Genomic DNA, 21,973 nt, shown 5'->3' with positions numbered 1-21,973 from the left:
AAATTTCCTCTGTATAAGGATTTTCAGTTGTTGATAGATGAGAAAGCAGGGAGTAAAGGCAAAGTGTGTCAAAATGCAAACCTCAGAACAGAGGCATAAAATAAGTCAGAACGATGGGCACGAGGAGACACACCATGATGTACAAATTCCCCAGCCAACCATAAAGAGGAAAAGAATGTAAAGCAATAAAAAAACCCAGAAGATAAAAAAAATACAGTGCATAAAATTCACTGCATACTAAAGGGCTCCTAAAAAGACTTTCCACATATTTCTGCAAACATTTTATATCTGAAGGCAAAAGGCTAAAGAGTGTTCTGCAATTCTGTAAATCCACTTCCATCAAATAAAACAAAGTGTTTCCAAAATATTTAACTCTTACTACAGGATCTGTCACATGCTAGAGCAGCTAACAGATTATAGGACCACCCAGTAGGGGAGCAAGTACCCTTTCCCACACAATCTCCATTTTAAAAAATACACATACACACACTCAGAGGATAGGACACAAACTCCCATTGGGCTTCTTGTTTGTGAGAATGCTTTCGAAAAAGAAATCAATATATGGAATCACATTGCTGCTTTTCTGGCTGGTCCAGCCAAGTCTCCCTTGCTATATGAAGGTGAAGTTAGCACTGGGGGATTTGAAGGTTACTAAGGCTCTAGTTCAAGACGACACCCAAATCATGAGCTTTTCTACTATCACTGCTCACATGCTTCAGGACCTTCCTAGGCTGGGAAGTAAAATCACATTTGTACAAAGCTCACTAAAACAAAACAAAGAATCACATAGGAAAAAAGAAATATAGATAAGAAACTGGAGATCAGAAGAAATCCATTACTTACGTGACAAGAAAGGATAAACTTAGGCAGTAAGAAATCCCTATAGGGAGTATTCCTCCATAAGAAACAGTAGGAGGGAGAGTAAGACGATCTGAAAAGAGACATCAATTTCTAGCAGCAGTGGGCAGCTGCAAAATAAAAACAAGTGATTCCAAAAGACCTTTTCAGTGTCTGAGAGTATCCTATTATAACATGCAGTAAAAGCACACCTCTGAGTTGCCAACAATGTCATCGCAAGGGAACCACTATACTGAGGTGGATTGTGACATTAAAAGTGGTGCAAGTGCAGCCCTTGGAGGGTGGCTCCATGTGTTCGCTAATTAATGGTACCCAGGAAAGAATGCCAGGTTCAGTATAAAGGCTGACTTAACACAGAGCTACCTCAAAATCAACTCTTCCCATGAATAAGTTACTTGAGGTTTGAAGACTAAAAAGGAGAAAAAGGCAATGTGGACATTTTTTCTTATTTTTAAATATTAAAAAAAGATTGTTCATTTTGAAGAAAAAAAAGTGCTTTTTAAACTGTTATTCAAGAATTAACTACTCTGACTAACATGTGAGAAACACAGCTTTATGTCTGCAGTAACACTGGATGGAAAGGAAATATTCCTTTCTAAGTGTCTGAACACCAAACCTCCTGTGCATCTTGGGCAGTCCTTTAACTCATCTACAGGCAAAAAGATGTATCTACAGGAACCCAAAGGGAAAGTACACAAAACACCTTAAATTAGCACTTTGAGAAAGCATCTCTCAGAATAAAAGGAGTAAAGATTCCGAAGAAATTAGTAATCTGCTATGATCTTAAGTTTTAAGCACGAGCAAAGCTCCTTAAAAAAAAAAGGCACAATAGTCTTCCAAAACCTTACGGAAACTGTTTTCAGTGAAAACTCCAACAGATATTTATATCAAGCTTAAGAGTGCTTTGGTGGTGAGTGAGAGAGATACCTACTTGCCATATCACAACATGTGACAGAAAAGAACTAGCATGGCAGAAATTGATGGCACTCACTTGACATATGGGATGTGTTCTGATGTCAGCTAAATTTATGCCATATGCTACAAAGCATAGTGTAGTGTCTGCCTTTTCTGGAACACAAACAACTTGCTGACACTAAATGGAAAGTTCACCACAGGATTTACATCATCTTTGACCTAATTGTGACAGCCTAGGACAGAACTACTCAGGCTGCTCCTTAGGACTCCAGATTTTTTGGGTGATGCATGTATTTATTGTTCAAACACATTACTCCATATTAGGAAAATTATCACTGTAACCATTTCAGGTACTGACACAAGTTAACACCCCATTCTGCATTCTGGTAGAAAAAAGCAGGTCTGCATGAATTAAAAACAAAAAACAAGGAGAGGCAGGGCCCCAAAGCAGGCGGAGTAACTGGGTAAATGTTGCCCACACATGTGTCTGACATGCAGATGTTTTTAAATGTCTCCACCCACATCCAGATGGGCACAGCAGGAATATATTATATGAAAAAATGTGTTGGGAGTTGTGCAGGGACTAGAAAAAAAAAATCAGAAGTTAAGTGTGAAAATCCTCCCGGCAGTGGAGTTTTGACCTGTCCCCATTTAACACAACAGCCCCAGATATTTGCTTTGGTAACAGAAGCAAGGCAGTAGTAGACAAAAACACGATCAAATGGTTTGGCTGAGTTAAGCCTCAAGCAACCCCAAAACATCTTATTAACTTTCCCAATAAACTTTTCCCTGCTTCACCGCCTTTAGATTTTACTTCCCCTGAAGCCTCAAACCTCCTATCCAGAGAGCAGTTTTGTCATCTCACGGTTTTCTTTGACAGAACATTACTTAGTTTAATACTGTTTGTTAAGGAAAGTGGGAATCAGAACTGAAGCTGGACAACAGGAACTCATTGTCCTTGTAAATTCATCTGCTGCCAAGGAGGGAGTCTGAACAAGAATCCAAGAGGCAGAATTAGTGATGCAGCCCTACCTTACCAAGAATAAGAAAACAGATGAAAGTGAAATCATGTTGGGGGGGGGGGGGGAAGCTGAGATCTTCTAAAGCCTGCTAACTTTGAGACAATAAATGAGCAAAACCAGCACCAGTAGGAAAGGGACTCAGGCAAGCCAGTCTCCTTATACTAACTCTTTGGTGCTCGCAGGCATAAAAGCAAAGATATCCACATCAGCAGTATGACATGTTTATTTAGATGAGTTAACTGTAAAAACACTTGCCAAGTTATTTGCAGGCTGTGCCAAGTATATGTCAGAACCCAACAGACTGATCTTAGAGCAACAATTGTAGAGAATCACAATTTTGCTGTCTCTCTCTTAACAGCTGTTGACTAAATAACCATATTTTTCCAGGAAAGATTAGATGTCAATTTGTTTTCTTTTCCTGCTTGAACAGGAGTAGCAAGAAAGCTCGGAGTTGGTTTCTAAGGAAGTCCCCCACCTCCCGCAGTCTGTTTCATAAGCAACCAGCCTTTCCACTCTGCCCCCAAAACAGTCTGGAAAGAGAAAAAGGTTATTCAATGACCAGAGACTCATTTTTACCTCAATAAAGTTATCCAACACTAAATTATCAAATATAGACTTTAAAGAGGAGAAATTCTCCATTTGTGCAAAAATACTTCGGCAATAGCCAGAGACTTAAAGGAAATAAAGAGAAAGCACCTAACAGCTTATGAGGTTAGGTTAGAAATTAATTAAACTGCTAAGTCACAGCACAGGACACATCCTAAACATGGTGGTTGCTCCCCCCGCCCCGAAAGATGTTCTCTCACACTGAAAATATTTTTGTGGAATTAGAAGAAATAATGGAAAAAAAAAAAATGGAAGAGATGGTGAAAAGCAATTGATCCTCATTAACAGTGTCAAAGAGCTCCCAGTGCCTGCTTCCGGAATGATTAATTTCCTCTGCCACTACCTGGTTTATTTTAAAAATGGATTATTTAAACTTCCAAGCATTTGATGTCAGATATATACATGAATACTGCAAAATACGAACAAGAAACATTGAAGGCAGCCCTTTTAAATACATGTTCTTCACAAAATTGCATCCGCTCTAGACAGAGTGAATTTTATGCTGTGTATTAAAGATGGTAGATGTTTGAGGTCACTGTGGGAAACACAGGAAACCCCACAGCACTCTGATCAAGAGTCTCAGAAGCCTCTGAAAAACCCAGAGTTCCATTACATTCAGCAGGACACTTCTGTGCTGCAATGGACACAAACAGCAAAGGCTGCTGTAGACATACCACATACAAAAGGCTTTGACATCCTCCAGTGTGAAAGCTTGTGTTAGAAGAGGAGATATCACCAAGAATATTGCAAAAGAAACGTATTATTTGGCAAGTGCTTCCAGAGTTTACAGAGGTATATCCTATTTTAAATGTTGAACACTGTTGGACACCTCTGTGAAGTGGTATTGACAAATGCGGTCTCTTGAAGAAGAAAACTGTAAGGAATTCTTCTATTTTAGAGGCAGCAGATGCATTGTGTATTGGCATGACTGGTATTGGAACTGCAGCATACATAGAAGTCACATAAAACCCACAGCAAGGTCCAGATCATACATTAATGTTGCTGTAATCCGTGCACAAGTCTTCTGCCAAATGTGTCAAATTTTCCCCTATAATGGAGCTATTTTGCTCACTGGGCCATATCCTGCATTTTTGAGTCACACACATTTTAGGCATTTAACAGAGCAACAACCACTTGCAGAGAAAGAAAACTAATTGCAATAACATATCCAGTCTATATAAAATTGTTCTGTTCATAAAACTTAAGATTGCAATATTTCTTTACTAATGAGACATGGGCAAAGCTGGCAAGCCTCAAATATTATAACTTACTGTTTTTACACCAAATGTGTAAAGTCAATAGTATAACTCTAATAAATAATAATAATAAATATATCTAGAAATGTAGATACTAACAATCAATTTATTCAATCACAACATATACTCATTCACCCATGCAAGACAGATATACACACTCACACCTGCCATTCTGGGCTGGATCCCGTAAAAAGTCAAATTTTCTCCTTAACAGAGTTCATGAAATGCAAGACTCGGAGAAGGAGTAAAATGAAATGGAAGGCTGTGTAATTCATCACACCCTGACAGACATACTGAAGGTTAGAAAGCTGTAACTAATCTAACTAGTTTCATTAATTTTTATATGTATAAATAGAAGAGTGAGAGAATGTTATTGACATTTTATTTATATATAAAAGTATCAACAGCTAAGGCAGTCAGGAAATTCTGTGTGCAAGAGAAAGGTAAGTTATCTACAATCCATTTGGCAGTACTTGCAGATGTGTCTAAAGTAAACTGATACATGAAGATGAAAAATAACCAAAAAGTGCTCAATGTGCGAAGCGTCTCACAACCAAGGTCACAATCAGATTTACACCATGAACATACCTGGCATATTCCACTGATGCACATATCCAAGGATTCAGTATTGCAGCGAGTACCATCTAGCACTTTTGGGGCAAGCTCCACAATCAAGTTCTTTCCCAGAGCTTGACATTTCAGGGCACACGGTGCAGTAGGATCATTATACACAGGGATCCACTCATAAAAATGTCCCTGGTATTTGACATCATTGTAGGCTGAACACTGTTGTGCTCTAAAGTCACCAACATCTGAAGGGCAGTCCTAAAAACAAACCAAAGGAAGTATTTTTTTGAGAAGGGAATACTTTGCATTTGCAGTAAAGTTATCTGATGAATTACACAGAATCTGTTTGGGGAGGCTTGGTTCAAGAACCGATCTGCTATGACAAATATGCCATATTGCAAAGTTTTACTGTGTGTATTAAAAGAATTTAGGTTGCTTAATCCCTTGCTTGACGTGCAAGTTAACAATATCATGCATATTCCAGTAATAACAACATAACTGATATGAAAGGATAATTAGAAATGCTACTTTTTATGACACTATGTAGTATATTTAAAGTCTAGTTCTGTAATAAGAATTAGCTTCTAAAGGAATCTCTATATTTTAAGTGACTATAGCGAGATGGCTGACATTTAATATTTCTCTTTTCAATAGCTTTTTCTACTTAAGGATTTCTGAGTGCTCTGCACTCATTCATCAATTGATATGTCAGCGTAATGAAAGAGGTATTATTGCTACTTATACATAAAGAAGTAAAAATGTGTCTAATTGTTCAGTATTGCTCAGAAAGGGGACGAGAGCATTAGGAGGAGACACCAGAACTTTCAGTGCTTAGTCCTTTAGTCTAATTACAAAATACCTTCACTTCACGGAAGCAGTAAGGCTTACTTTGTTGAAATAAAATATACTTCAAATTGGTAACTATTGATTATATAGTTCCAGTTCTAATGAGACAGTTCCATACCTCCTCCCATACAGAGCCTCAGCGCATGCAGCTGAAAGACCACATATGAAAACTGTTTGAAATAAAATATTCTAAAATATTTTTTCTACATAAAGCATTGCACCCAAACAATGATGTTAATATTAAACTATGTTGACAGGAATGGAGATGAATACTGATTTATTCAAAAATAACCTTGGTAAAGCACTGACAAAGGAGTTAGTGTGTCAAACAATTTCTCACTAAAGACTTCATCTGAAAGTATGTCCAGTGTCAAACAGTCCATACACCAGACTGAAAGAATATTCTTCCAAGAATTCCAACTGCACATATAAGCCAGATGTGAGGCTGATCTTAACAAAGTTTTGTTTTCATTGGATAGAAGACTGAAAGATTGTGATGTGTCAGCTGAACTCATGGAGCTTATTACTAAGTAGTAGTTAACAGTACTAATCCTGAACACAGCTTCAACCTTATCAATGAACTGAACCTTCCCTGAAAAAAAGCTAACGAAATAGTAAGTGCATTACACAGTACTGGAGATGAAAATATACATTAGAAATGTTCGAATTCCAGTCCAATGGCCTCAAAAATGTTGCCCTGACACCATTTTGCTCTTATGAATCTGGATGACTTGGCACTGTATTAGCTTAATACCTTGTCAATGACCCAGATTTCTTTCACCATAGAAAACAGTAACCTAGAAATGTCTCTGGTTTATTTGCAGTCTGCATAAAATATCCTCTAAATCAGTATTCTCTCTGCTGATCAACACAAGGCATTTTTTGCAACTGAGCACCAAGCAATTCACTGAGCTTTCCCAGCAATGCTTTTCAACTCTGTCCAGTGCTACACCTTACGGTGAGGACAACTCAGAACAATGCTAATACATTTTGTATTATTTTTAATCTGGGATAATACTGTTTTGAGCCATATTCTTTTTAAAAAACTATAAAATGATGGAATAAGACAAGGAGAAATTACAGTTACTGTAATTCTTTGAGAGTTTAACTTTGCAAAATCCCACAAGTGAGAGCTTCTAAAAACATTGAGCAAATACTGGTACAAACCTCCCTTATTTACTGCAGTGTCACTCCCAAGAAATTCACCAAATTTGCACTGGTGTAAATAAGAGCAGAATTTGGCTCTGACTTATCTGTCACCTCTCATTTTCCACAATAGCAAGTCTAAAAAGCAGAGAGGACTTCAGAGTTCATATGGATACCATATGGTTCCCTTCCACCATTGCAAATAGAGGAGTAGCTAAGGATAAAAACAATAAGTGGAAGTTAGATTCAGGTAAAGTTAGAAGGAATATTTTGGAGTAGTGTTATTCAGCCATGCACAGCTACATTTTCATCACAAAGAATTAAAGAGCTATCTGTAAAACAGGCAGAGCGATGGCCTTAGGCTGACTTTTGACAGGCTGTTGTTGCAATTCATTATCACTCGGTGTTGATGCAATGCCAAGACACAAACACCACAATGTCAGGATGTCAATCTGTGGTTACTGTATGTTTCTCATTGATTCAACACAATGCAGCTCCTTCCTTCCACTCACTTCCTGGCTGCTTGAGAGCAAGTGAATTCTCATCTCCCTATTCTGTTTTGGCATCTTCAGAGAACACAGAGCAATCCTGGCAGCTCGAGTCATATGCCAGTTGCACCTGCTTTATGTTTGAGCTGTGTTCAAAACCAGGAGCATAAAAAGAACATCACAAAGGGATATCAAAGGGCTGAAATTATTATCATTTACATTATATCAGCATTTGGATGGCAATCAAGTTCAGATCCCTGTTTTCCTGGAAACAGTACATATTTGTATAAAGAAAGGAGTTTATAATCTGAACAGAAAGACAACTAAACACAGAAAGGAATGTAATCACGACAACAAGAGGACTTGTACATTTCAGGTTAATTCCATTAGAGTGGGTCAGAAAAGTGAGAGGGAGTTTAAAAAATAGCAGTGAAGGGCGGGGGGGGGGGGGCGCAGCACAAGATGTGGGACAGGCAGGCAAGAGTGAAGGATGTTCTGGAAGTGGGCAAGGCCACCCTGTCAGACAATGATACATGGGCCCCAATCCTCATCCTGTTTGCATGTCTTCTTGGTTTTAACCTATTTCAGACATCAATTCATTCTGTCATTCTCTCTTCCCTCTCAATATTCCACATTTTTTATTGTTTGTTAAATATTTTTGGTACCAATTTCAGGGTTTCTCAGATTTCCTAATTTCAGAAAGAGCTCTTGTCCTACCCTCAATCCACCAAACCACAGCCAGGCTGTTCATAGGTTCATACACAACATAAGGAGCTGAAGACGTATCTATGAGGTCTAATACATGAAAATGTTGGCAAAATAATCGCATCCAGATCTTGTAGTGGAATGAAGTGTATTTATGACATGACTTATGAACATATTATTAGACAGACTGATCTGAAGAAGATGCTTCAGACATGACTACCATGCAGGTTAAAAAGACATATATATATTCCTATTCTTTTGGTGACAGATGATTAAAAACTACTGCATTCAAGTGCTAGCTTCTTATGAAATGTATCACTTCAGTTTTGGCAGTGAGCACTCTTAGCCTTTGAAAACAAAGCTAACCTGGGAAATCTGTATCTTTGTAGGCAATGTTCATGAACAAAATATGAAGGTTGCATCAGACCCTGTGACTCCTGCCAACAATTACTCTGCTGAAAAAAGCACAAAAGAGAAGGCAAGAAAATAACCAGTAAAAATGATGACACCAAAGAAAGTCTAGCCCTTTGTCTAGTTTTATTCTTTGAATCTCATTTTGTTGAAACCTGGCCAAAATTGATGAAGTCATTGTTTTGTTTTCTTTTTGAAATTAGCTTCAGCTTCTATGTTTTTCCTATGCAATTTTCAGGCCACTTCTTAGTAAAATGAAGATACCTGAGCTAGAAACCCTAGCCACGAGAGCCATACAGTGCATCAGCATTATAAATATAAAATAAATAAATGAATAGATTAGAGAGAAACTATGCAACTCAAGGTGAAATACTATAGGACTAAAATAGACACAGTTCAGCCAAGATTTTCTGAATGGGATAAATGAACTAGTTAAGAAGTGGATGCTGGGACAATAATCTGATGAATATGTTGAACAAGTGTGAGCATTATCTGCATGTAATACAAGTTTATAATGGAATTAAACATGGGCAAATCTGTTACAAAATAGTGGTTTTTTCTTACTGTAGAAAAGTCACTCTGGCAAATGTATCAGTGACTTATTGGCACATAAGAATGTGAAATTTATGGGGAAAAGGCCCAAATAACTTGTTCTATGAATAGGACCCTAAAGGATTATCTTAAACACTTCCATATAGTGCACATCATAGCATTAGAATGTAACAGTATATACAAAAATGGAAATATAAAAAAGGGGGGGGTAAGAAAGACTGAAAATCTCATTGAACAGGATATAATGAATCATTTATATAGTTTATTTCTCTAAAGTTTCTATAACAAAAGCTGAAAGCATACATGCAGTTTTAGGAAGTCATGCACCTGGCATCTCAGTTATGATAGAAAGATAAGCAGGCTATACATATGCCTTAATCTCAGCAATTATTTTGTTGCTAAGACCTTAAATTAATTTTTTTGATTGAAATATCACTAATATTATTCCGGAACTATGCTTGAGTTCAATGAACTTACTACTATTCTATTACAAATCCAGATGAAACCAATTTTCTGGTAAAATGATTCTTGTTCTTTTCATTAGAATGACACACATATTAAGTTGTGCTTCATTTGTACTCTCCAATATAGATGTTAGTGGTGTAATGTATCATGTAGCAAAATTACATTTGCAGACAACTTTACACAGTGTATATATACTGAATGTCTCATGTGGTTAACAATAATACCTACTAATATGGAAAGAAGCTAGTATAAACTCTTAATTTTCAAGCTAAAATTTTAGTCCTAAAGTGAGAAGCATTCATTAGAACTAATGCTTTGGGGAAAATTATATCATCTGAAACAAAACTGGTCTAGTAGTCCCAGGTTTACATTAGGTGTAAGCTCCCATTTCAAGGTTAAGTCAGGTCTAATGCTGGGTTTGAATGCAGTGACACCACATCCAAAGATCAACTGTATTAAAAGTGGAAGTCTCATGAAATATATTTTTCTCAGGAGTTCTCCATTATCTGATCCATAATCTAGGAAAAACCATTCCTGAGAGATTCTGGCTGTATCTGAACTGAAATGGAAATGTGATCCCTTTCAGACATGCCCCAAAAGCAGAACTGTAAAGGCAACTTCCTGTCTGGAAATTAACATTTGAATCATCATAAATTCAAACAGACTCACATACAAGACGCTTGCCACTTATCGCTTTAAAAAAAGTCCTAAAGTTAAAAAACAGGCCCCAGTGACTTCAGAAAAACTCCCTGGGAGTTCAGAAAGGATGTGGTAATCATCTTAATTTTCTCTATGCTGAAGCATAGAGTACCTTCATTTCCATCAGTTTTTACTGCATAATCCTTAAAATGAACAGTGTCCACAATTGCTCTTACATATCCTAAAAGCATGTAGACCTCTGCTTATAGCAGAAAATATGCCCAGATTGATCTCATCTTTCTCCTTTTTCTGTACACTGCGTAGTTTCCTAGTCCTTTCGCTGGAGGAACAAGGTATACTATGTTGACCTGTGTACTGTTGCATAGGAAGCTGTAGTGCATGGGATCAAGTGTTTGGAGGTATATTACTGTATACAATGCATACAGCTAGATATCTAGCTACAGAATGTAGCAAATAGATTTTACAGTGGCAGTTTGTTTATTGCTTACGTACTGGCTGGCTGCAATTTAGTTTATCACACAGCTTTAAAAGATTATGGCATTTTTTGCAGGTGGCATTTTTGTTTACGAGCTAGGGACATCACGCACAGAGCTGCTAGGCCTTTTCTTCTGAAAGGGCAAGTGACCGGGTTTGTCTCCAGAATCTGATTTTTGCGCGCACTGGGCCTGATTCATTAATCACTTCCACTAGCTTCTGCCAGAAGAAGCTTAGGCTGTGAGCCGCTGTGGTGGAAAATCCATCCAACACCGAGGAGTGGAGTGTTAGAGCAATTCAAGGTGCTAGCAAGCCTTGTTCTTGAGGAGGGCAGAAGCCAGCTGGCACACAAGAAACTGTAGGTGTGGCAAACTGAAGAGTGGGAATGGCCAGTTCTCCCAGGAGATATACTGATTCAAAATACTTACTGGGCAACTTCCAGTGTCAGGCCTCCTAAGGAGAACATGTCATACTTCACAGCTGCCTGCTGCTGGCAGAAATCACAGGGTTGGCAATGACATGAGTATCACCTGTGCTTGCCTGGGTATAATTCAACCCAAGGGAACTGCAGGCCTCACCTTTTAAGGGGTATTTGTGTGAAAATTGCTGCCTTTCTCCCAGTGCTAGAGGCAGATTAATCAAATGCACTACAGTAAAAAAAAAAAAAAAAAAAGATGTTTTTGCTTTAATTACTTTCTCTCTTTTCTGGAAAGGGTTTACATGAATGTCACATTGTACTGTAAGGCAATACGTGCAAGGGGGTGACTGCTGACCATAAACCATCCTGAATTATTGTGTTTGTACACATGGTCTGTTGATCAGTGGTATCGCAAAGTCCTGCATGAGCTGCACACCTTGAACAGACTACAACATCTGGGGTGGAAGGCAGCAGCTGTTTAAACAGCACAAAACATCACTACAAATCAGTTGAGCACAAGTCATGAAGTATACTGTATGTGACCGGTTTTCATAAAATGTGTCTAAAAATAAAATGTGATTGCAACACAGTAACAGCAACTGTATAGTGAAAACTCCAGCTTTACATTCAGTCACAGAAATTGTCTATGCCAGTGTACCTAAATACACATGCTTTTGCATATAGACACATAAAGATCTGGACTTAGGCAAACAGAAGGAATATAAGGAGTAATTATCCAATTTAAGATTTGAAAGGGACACAGGCAGTTAACCTCTTTGCTCATGTGAAGAGTGCCACCATATCATTAATGATCACAAATAATCAGGAGCTCAGTTTAATGCTTCATCTGAAAGACAGCACCCCTAGGAAAAGCACTTGCTAGTTTAAGATGAGAACTGACTTTTTAATCCTCCAAAATGTGTAACTTTCCTAATAAATTATATTAAAATGATATATTCTGAATCACAATTGGCACTATAATTTCAGAAGAAAATGTCCATTTGGGAAGCCTAAATTTGAGACCTCGTGGTGTCATGCAGACTAAAATCTTTAAAAATGGTAATAATGATGGAAACAAAATTACGCACCATAAGGTTTTAAACAAGAAGCAGCATTTCTTAAACTTCAACACATTGTTTGAATAAGTAAAATAGGATTACAGGCCAGACTCACATTACTACTGCAGGTTTTGTATCGAATATTCCGACCTTCACAGTTCCTGAAAAACAGAGTAAAAATGGTTACACTGCATAACAGCAAAACACAACCTTGCCTGTTTTACAGCTAGTTATTCTCTTGAAAATTAGACTTTTATTGCTACTGCCGGACCATAATTTGGACTCAAAATACAAGGTTTAAATACAAAGGGGATCTGGGGACTCAACAGGTTACACTGCTGTCTCTCTTCAGCAAAGAACGTGTGGCTTTCCCTGTAAGCCCAATTTACTGCAAACCTTATGAAAAACACATTTATTTTGTGAAAAAGATTTCACAAGGCACCCCTAAGCCTGATCTATGCTGACTTCAGCAAAGCTACTTCTAATCCACAGGATGTAACCCAGAGGAAAAGAGGATCAGAATATCTAAGCAATCCTTAAATGAAGTATACGGCTAATGAGCATTGATTTTCCTTTCTCCTATTTTGTTTAGGAAAGAAAAAACAGCCTCAAACCTTTCCTTTCTCCCAAAAACCAATGCAACACTTTTGAAGAACAGCACGTAATTTTACTGACCCAAAGCCATATGAGCAGAATTAATAATTTTAAATGAAATGTAATTCTTATGGACTGCATGCATTTCTAAGGTGCACAATGCATGTGAATCCTGAAATCCAAGCAATTCAGATCTACAAAGTCTGTTGTTAGTAGCTGAAAAAACAGGCATATAATAAAGTCATGATTATTTATTGTGGTCTCATAGATATAGGGATGTGCAGGTTTCACACTTTTTTTAGGGACACAGTTTGCCAAAATTCTCAATAACTGACCAGCAGTTTTGCACAGGGCAAGATATTATTCTTCTTAAGAATGGCAAAATCAAGCCCTTGAAAGAACTGAAAACACATTTCAAATGACTTGACAGGAAATTATAATTTGCAATATCTCTAAAATCAGGAATAGTGTTCTGGAATAATCCCTTCATACCAAAAAGACCTGCCTTACGTTAAAGAGTGCATAAATGTATAGCTGGTAATTTACAGCTCGGATTAAATTTTCCACTTTTTGCATGAAAAATTATTGCAAATATTAAAAAATTCTTTAATGTGTGTGAGGGATTGAAAAATAGCATTTGAAAAGGAAAAAGCAATTGATGCCTGGAGCAAGAGTTCAATCAGCTCAGCTGAAGGTACAACTCTCCAAGCTCAAGACATTACATGTCTCAAATTCCCAATCTTTGGCAAGAATGATTGCATCACAACATGCAAGTTAAAAATGTTTATGATACATACAAATGTGAAAACTTTGTTTCACAATTGCGCATTTCCGGGACATTACAACAACAGTAAAACACAGAAAAAAACCTTTTAAACTACACATTTGTCAAGGTATGGAAAACATATGTTTTTCACAGGGGAACACATTAAAGATATTAATAAAACCACAGTGGAATTTATATTGCTGCAGTTTATTGAGCTCATTTCACAGTCCCTAACACACTGGTAGAATATCAAGGCTTCTTGCTGGAAATATTACTCTTCTCAAAGATCTTTGTGCATTTTGCACTAAAAGAAACAGGCAGTGTTTTAATCAATCATCTTTAGCTATGTATTTCATAGTTTGCACTTAACTAGCGTATCACACTACAAGCCTTCTTTAAGAAAAATTGACTTCCTGGGAGATACTGCATTTAACTTAAAAAATCTCAGCAAAATAGAAATTTAAACATAATCAGCGGTTTTTAAAATGTTTAAGAATAATTCAAGTAAAGCAAGCAATTATGGATGCCAGCACAGATGCTTCTAAGCTGGTTGGGATCTCTTCTTGCCTGACTACAAGCCTATTGCATTACTCATACTTTTAGGATTGTAGCAACAAGTCCTACATTAGTCCAGCTTTACTACTGAGGTAAATTGTTTTCACCGTGTACGCTGTTCTCTTCAAGCTACACTGAGGCTTATCCGCCAAAACATATGGCCACCAGGACCACTGCATAGAAAGAACTGGCAGAGGAAAAGTTTCCTAACAGAAAGCAGCGTTTGATACATCTATATGTGGAGTAAGTCACTTGTTTTTTTACTGCAAGGAAGACATGGGGGAGCCTGTGCTTGAACATTACTTCAAGTAATGTTCAAGTGCAGGCTAATTTGGAGGCAGGTAACTCACCATTCACTTTATATTACAGTGACAGAGACTTCTCACAGTATTTGACTGTACTAAATAAATCATTCTTGTTATTCTACAAACATATTTAATAACATGCTGAAGTTCTATCAGAGATGAAGGCTCAGATACTTATCTAATATATTATGAAAATATATTGAAAGTAGGATTTAACAACACTTCATCTGTACACAGCACTTGAGTGCCAGAAATAGAAGCAACAATGCTTCTCTATAGACACCATCAGAGCACTGGGAAATACGGCAGAGCTTCAGAAGAATAAATACATACAAGCATGTGGCTTACCTGCCATTTAAACATCTCCTCAGCGAGTAAGAGGCTCCCCCTCCACAGGTCCGTGAGCAATCACTCCAGGACCCCCAGGCATCCCAGGAGCCTTCCTTATCTTCATCAGAGCGGGTAATTCTGGAGGTCTGAAAAAAATGGAGGATGGAGAGGAGAAAAAAAGCATTAATTGGTTTGGTACAAGTTTTACTGCTTAGCATTAATAGTACTGAGTATATTACTTTGCTGCTTATTTACAGTACCTCAGATTTATTTACTATTTTAATACATAATAATTACATGGGAAAGGAAGGAGAGTCTCTGAAGATACAGTGTATCTGATGTGATGCCTTCGGCTGACAGGACTGCTACTTCCAAATATGCTGTCATTACCAACATACAGATGTCCAACACACTGTGTAAGAACTACACAACTGATCTCAAGCAGCCAGACCAGGCATCATGTTCTGAGCAGGCTGCCAGGCTTTCCAAAATCCTGACCAAAGGAGTTTCATATCCAGGACTAATGAGAGGACAAAAGTCTCTTTTTATCTCCTAAATTGTGCCTGCACTGAGCAGTAGCACGGAGATTAAGCACCTCAAATCTTTCATAAAGTGAATGCCCAGAATTGCAATCAGAAAAGCAAAGCAAGAATACAACTTCATTATAAAAAGTGCTACTAATTTGAAAGAGATTGGGGAAAAAGGCTTAAAGAGTGATTTTTAGGCTATAGCAATTAAACAGTGATTTAAGCTTAAATTCACTTACACAGTGCTTCAAAAACATTATTACCCTGACACCACAAATATAAAAATCAAAGATTTGTGACAAAACCCAAAATTCTGCTTGACCCCTTAAAAATGTCATTTCTCACTTGCATTGTATCCTGTTTAAGAAAATTGATGTTTCCCAGAGAAAATTCCCAAAACATTTTAGAACATGGCAGCTAAGCACAATAGTTCAATATTAAAAAGTAATATGAATCAAAGTATTCAATAATGTCTTGCTTTAAAAGAGTACTCTTTGGTTTATGATTTTCTTCATGAAGAAAGCATAGGAAAATCAAATTCAGGATTTCCCCAAGCATTCTTTGACATCACTACAATTCCTCAGCAGCTGTTCTATTTACATGCTACTTTCATTCCTATGTCCCTGCAACCTTTAAAATTTCTCTCTTGAAAAAACATGCACAGATTTTTATAACAAAATGTCAAACATAACAATTCCCTGAGAGTTGTCAGACATATAATGGGCCTGTTATCATAAAGAAATTAAGATTTTTAGAACCCTAAATTACACCCAGACTGAGATGAAAGCACCAATTTCTCTAATCACCATGGTGATAGAGTTTGCACATAAACTACTGCAAACATAACAATGTAACCGCTATTAATATCATTATCAATGAAAGCCATATTGTGGATAAAAATGAGGCAATGAGTCATTTATCTCAGGTGACAGAAAATATTGACCGATATTTACTCTGCCCCAATACAATTCCAAATGAGAGAATGTGAAGAGTTCATCCAAGCTTTACTGAAACAACTATTTATACAGCCAACTTTTTATTCCCATTGACTTCAGTGGGCATCGAAGCAGACCTCAGATAGATAAACAAAGACACTACATTCACATGACTATTTTATTTTTGACACCATAGGAAGGCACAACTTAATCAGATGGTGTTTCAGAATCTTTACTCCCCCTCCCAAAAAACAAGCGCACAGAAACACCAACCAAAGGGCTGTAAGCAAATATAAGGCAAAGAGATAAAAACATTACTAAATAAACTGCATCCAAGTAAACATTTAAGTCTTCATAAGTGCCGAAAACAACAACAAAAAAACGTTTAAAATGCTGAAAAGATTTTCATGAGCGACTAGATCCAGAGAAGCGCAAGAGATCAGTGTATATCCTAATACTAAACCAGATGAACACACTTTAGTAATCCATATTTTCTCTAAGAAATAACTTCAGTAAAGCTCATGAGAAGAAGACTGAGTACTAATTTCTTCCAAAAAGCCTCATGAAAGTGATTTAAAAGTGAGGGATGTGTAATTCAAGTCTTATAGAACATGGGGGATAAAATACATAAGTCTCCTTAAATTCAACAGTACAGATAAAGTCAGCTCATCTTCAGCTGTGAAGAAGTTAACTCAGATAAAAGCCTACCAAGCTTGAAGTGAAAATGGCAAACAATAAAACCAAAGCTCTTTTCAAAATAGCACCATACAAGAATTATGACTCAAATACCGTGCTGTGTAGGCAAAGGCATCTCTCTATTATAGTAAAAAAAAAATAAATAAAAAAAAATTCATGTGCCACAGAACTTGAGAAAACTGGCCTGTTTCGGTGAATGAGCTGTTACACTTAGGATGCATTCACACAGCAGTTTTAAGCATAACTATTGAACAAGCATCATTTTAGAAACCCAAATGGCAAATAGTTAAACTTAGCTACACTTAAGCAGAACTAAGGACTACTCAAACACATTTTAAAGGCATTAATAAGAGTAGGCAGATTTAGTATAATAGTACTACTCCCCATAGTTAAGCAGCTAACAAATGTCAGCAATTTCCAAACTTTTCCATCCCCTTCTCGAAAATCTTGAGCTTGTAAAAAAAATTTTGTTAATTGGAGGATAAGCTATCTCCATTTGAACAGTAAACTGCAGAAATTGGTCTAAACACATCAGTGGCTCCTTAACTTTCTTGCTCCCCTAAGTTTACGAATTTTACAAACACTTAATATAAAGCTTTAAAAATGTACTTAGGCCAATCTGCTGTTCCAGAAACGATAGAGCCCAGCTCTGCCAAGATCCCCAAGGAATTTTCACATTGGCGTTGGGTCTACTTTACATCAGAAGCCAGCTCTGAAATGTCTGACACTGAAAATGGAACCAACTGCCTTCAATCTTGAGCAAAAAGAGCTCAGCACTTCCCAACAAATCACTCATCACATGAAAATAAGTCAAGATGAACAAAAGAGTCACTTCTTTCAAATTTATGAGTGTAAAATTAAAGTTTGTCCTCCGTAATCCCAAGGCAAATGATTGTTTTTTAGTATGTTGAGAAGTGATTAAACTTATGATATTAAAAAAGCAATACATGCCACTCTTTCTTTTAGAATAGCTAGTTTCTTTTGACAAAGCAGTGACAATGCCTAAAATAATCCTAACTTCATCATTATATTAAAACCAGCCACATGATATTAACAGAGAGAATGTCATCTAAAGCCCTAAACAATGTCCAGTTGTTCACTTACCAAACTGCTTTGATAAAAGCCATTGTTCTGAACTGTATCTAATTAAAAAGCTGTAAATACTAGGATGATCAAAGCAGAAGTTTAGGCCAACAAAGCCTTCTTCAGAATCATTGACTAATTCAGTGCCTGCAGTGTTGATTTAAACTCCAGCTAGTTCAAACTATTTGTCCCATGGGAAAGAGTTAAAAGCAGCTTGCACTGGCTTAGTAATTTACTAGCAAAATAATATTGATTTACTAGCTGTCTGGTTTCATAAACTCTACATATTACATTTGTCTACACCATGGTACCAAATTGAAGTAAAATAAAGAAAAGATCATCAACATCATGATTTAAACCAACAAAACCTTGGAAGCTCATTTAGGAATTAAATCAAGAGCTAATTGCAATTGGGCACAAAAGGGTATTATTGTACCTCAGGATTGCATTCATGGTTTGCTTCTTAACTTCAATTTTTCATGTTTTTATTGTTTTCAGCCATAACTCTAACACGGCTCAGCAGTGAAGCTTTGCTGAACCATATTAGAATGGAAGTGTTTTTCCTTTAGTGGTTTAATTTTGCAACAGATGAAGTTCAACACGTACATTAAGTACATTCATTGTGAAAGTATGTATGTACCTACACATACATAAATGTGTGCATATACATGCATATGTGTACCCATGATGTAACATGATCAAGTAAAGCCACAAGTGCTGTAGTGAATCCAGATAAAATAACTTAAAACAGCTATAAATACAACCTAAATGATTTGCTGCTCTTTACGCAGTTGATGGGAAAAGGCGTCACACTTCCACTGGATCCAGCTACGCTAGTGGAGTTGTGTCCATTCCAAAAGCATCACACGTGAACACAGGGTTAGATGCAAGCATTGCACTCAAAGCAACATTTAAGAACATATACAATGTTCTCTGCAGAAATTAATCCAGTTTATATGATAAAGGTAGTTTCAAATATTTCATCCCAATCTATGTATCCAATCTACAATTCATTTTGAAAATATGAAAGTAAGAAAAGAATAAGTCATGACACTGCACACGGGCCTGGGCAAGGATCACTTGAATCAGGGGATGGGGTAAAATAAACTCCAAGTTTTGAAGCACTTGGTGACATAGGCAGAGTCTCAAAAGACTGAGATGACAGTATGCCAAGGTTTCCTCAAGGTCTGAGGCCCAGTAATGTGCAATCTGAGTCTCTGCTGACAACCCTTACCTAACAGAGGCAGCCCTTCTACACGGAGAATTTTACTGAAAGTGTGGCACTGGTAGATTTGGACAGGGGGGTGAAATGTTAGCGCCAGTTTCCCTTCTTCTATCCAGGCCTCTGTTTTGCTTCTGCCACATATGGGCACATACTGTAACACCATGTTCTGCAAATTATTTGTGTGTTTTCAGGCCATACTTGCCTTGCAATGTACTACTCAAAGTAACTGAATATAGCAAAAGTGGGCACTGAGGTAAAATAAATGAAATCCAGATGTTACCAGGGCTGATCATTAACCTAAAACAAGGGGATTTTTACTGTCACTTGTAACACCCAGTAAATAACAACAGCTACATTAACACACATTACAAAAATCAAACACTGTGCTGTTATATGGAGAAGAATGAGTATTTGGCCAAACTTTTGTTTGGCTGTTATGAAGGATGACATAATTGTCTTGAATTTGGTCATGCAGACTTCAAAGGAGATGTGGTGCCAGAGAATGAAGGTCAGTTTATGCAGTTTTATTATTCTTCAGACATCCATTACATAAGGCTTGGATATGTAAATGTTTAGCATTCAGCAAAACAAAGATTCAGCTTCTCAACAGAAATGCTCCAATACCTTAAATGTTTGTTTTCCAGAGTTTTTAACATACATTTTGCTTTAAATACAAACACAAGCCATGTACATAGCATTTGACACATGAGAATCATTGTAACAGTATGTGTAATGAAAGAAACGTGGAGACCCAACACTCAGATCTGCAAGTGTCCCCAAGTGACAGTCCCTCTGCCATGTACATATTGCGACACAAACTACCCCAACTTCTGCCCTGTGATGTGCCCCTGAGCACTTCCCCAGAGCAGGGTGCCCAGCTCTGTCAGGTTCTAGAAGAGATTCAATGCAACCTCTGGGCGGCATCTACCAATGCAGACCATGCCTAGGGCTGGATGGACATATAAAACGCTCTACTCAAACAGGTTAGAATGATGTGGCTCACAAAGTAAGACTTTGTCACAACAAGTAAGGACTTGGTTATGCAGAAATATTTACCAACGTATCCGCTACTATGCCGATGTCACTGCAGCTCTCTGGGTAAGTGCTCTTTGGTTTTTCTCATGGCTTCTTATCAACGTGGTTTGTATTAATTCAAAAAGGCATGCCAAACTCCAAAAGAGAATCCCCATAAGGAGTTACATTGGCACAGCTATATCATATTATTATTTGATAACACATTGCATACAACTAAATTTCTCCATACAAAATTTAGATTCTCCAGATTAAATTCATCCAAGTGAAAGAACCTACTGAAGGGTATAAACACCACTTCAGTCCCACTGAAGGCCTAAATTAAGCAATACCCAAAGCTCAGTATTGGCCCTTCTCCCAGGAGTGAATTTAATCCTTGATGGTATTTTGAACAGAGATGAAGCATTTCCTTTTTATTGCTTCTTCCCACTCTTACAATCCATAAATACTATTAACACTATCCTGGCTTTCAGAGTCTTCCAAAGCACAAGGTTATGTTGCTGTTCACTAATCTTCATGTGCAGCACTCCACTATGCCATTTTCTTCTCATACCTACAACAGCTCCAAACAGAGGTAGCGCAAGGAATTGTGGCACTGAAGGGAAAATACCCTGCTTGAGTAGCTCTGTGATGCGTTTCCCAGATTCTTCTTCCCAGAGACTACATGTAGTGGAAAAGGTATCATATTGCACTGTTGACTATATCCATGAGCAGAGTGCATAACTGAAAGAACAAGTATTTACCTGCAGATAATCACTGGATATGCTGTTCAGCCTTACAACTGTGTTCTTCACTTTTAACTCTGGTTGTTACGTTTATGGCTTTGTGACAAACTATACTAGAAATCTCTTTCCCTGCTAAGGTCACCTACAAAACCGATTTACACCTCTCTCTTGTACAATCGAAGTAAGGTGTAGAGTGCAGAATACAGATTTAGGAAAAACTATTTCAGTTGTGGCAGCAACTAAATAGAAGAACAGTCAAAACTTATTTCCAGACAAATAAGAATTATTAATGAGATCTTGCATTACCTGATTTTAGCAGAAAAACTTCCACTTGTTTCGTTATGACAGATTTCAAGACATTTCCTGATATATTGCTGGGTGCACTATATATTACCTAATTGTGCGCTGTATATGTCACTAAGTTTAATAAATCTTTTACTTATATGTACCAAAGCAAATACATCTTATTCTGTATGTTAAAAAGGACAATATCTGGAATTATAAAATCCTGGAGAAAAAACAACACATCATTATTTCAGACTGATAAAAACCACCTGAGAGTAAATATAGCTATTTTAAGCAGATGTTTATAAGTAATTAGTTTTAATATTACTAACATCATTTCAGTCACATTAACTATTCCTTGCACTTGGCTTCCCACTGCATAGGGGTGTCCATGCACTACAAACTGATTGCAAAATGGAATCTGAGCCTGGTAACGAAAAGAACGTTTCAGAAACACAAGCTAGTAAA

At 37.2% G+C, this 21,973-nt stretch overlaps 1 protein-coding gene across 7 annotated transcripts in view; it reads right to left on the bottom strand.

The window, feature by feature from the left end:
* The window catches only part of ADAMTSL3 (ADAMTS like 3), a 188,966-nt gene that overhangs the window by 86,909 nt on the left and 80,084 nt on the right, over positions 1 to 21,973 (bottom strand). For all 7 annotated transcript variants that reach the window (XM_069798386.1, XM_069798384.1, XM_069798387.1 and 4 more), the window contains exons 4-6: positions 15,016 to 15,143; positions 12,563 to 12,608; positions 5,246 to 5,482 (exon numbers count right to left, since the gene is read on the bottom strand). In XM_069798386.1, the coding sequence (XP_069654487.1) occupies positions 5,246 to 5,482; positions 12,563 to 12,608; positions 15,016 to 15,143 (411 nt within the window). The remainder of the gene's footprint in view (positions 1 to 5,245; positions 5,483 to 12,562; positions 12,609 to 15,015; positions 15,144 to 21,973) is intronic.

The sequence above is a fragment of the Haliaeetus albicilla genome, chromosome 12 (assembly GCF_947461875.1).
Source record: "Haliaeetus albicilla chromosome 12, bHalAlb1.1, whole genome shotgun sequence".
NCBI classification, from domain to species: domain Eukaryota; kingdom Metazoa; phylum Chordata; class Aves; order Accipitriformes; family Accipitridae; genus Haliaeetus; species Haliaeetus albicilla.
This window is presented reverse-complemented; position numbering and strand designations above follow the sequence as displayed.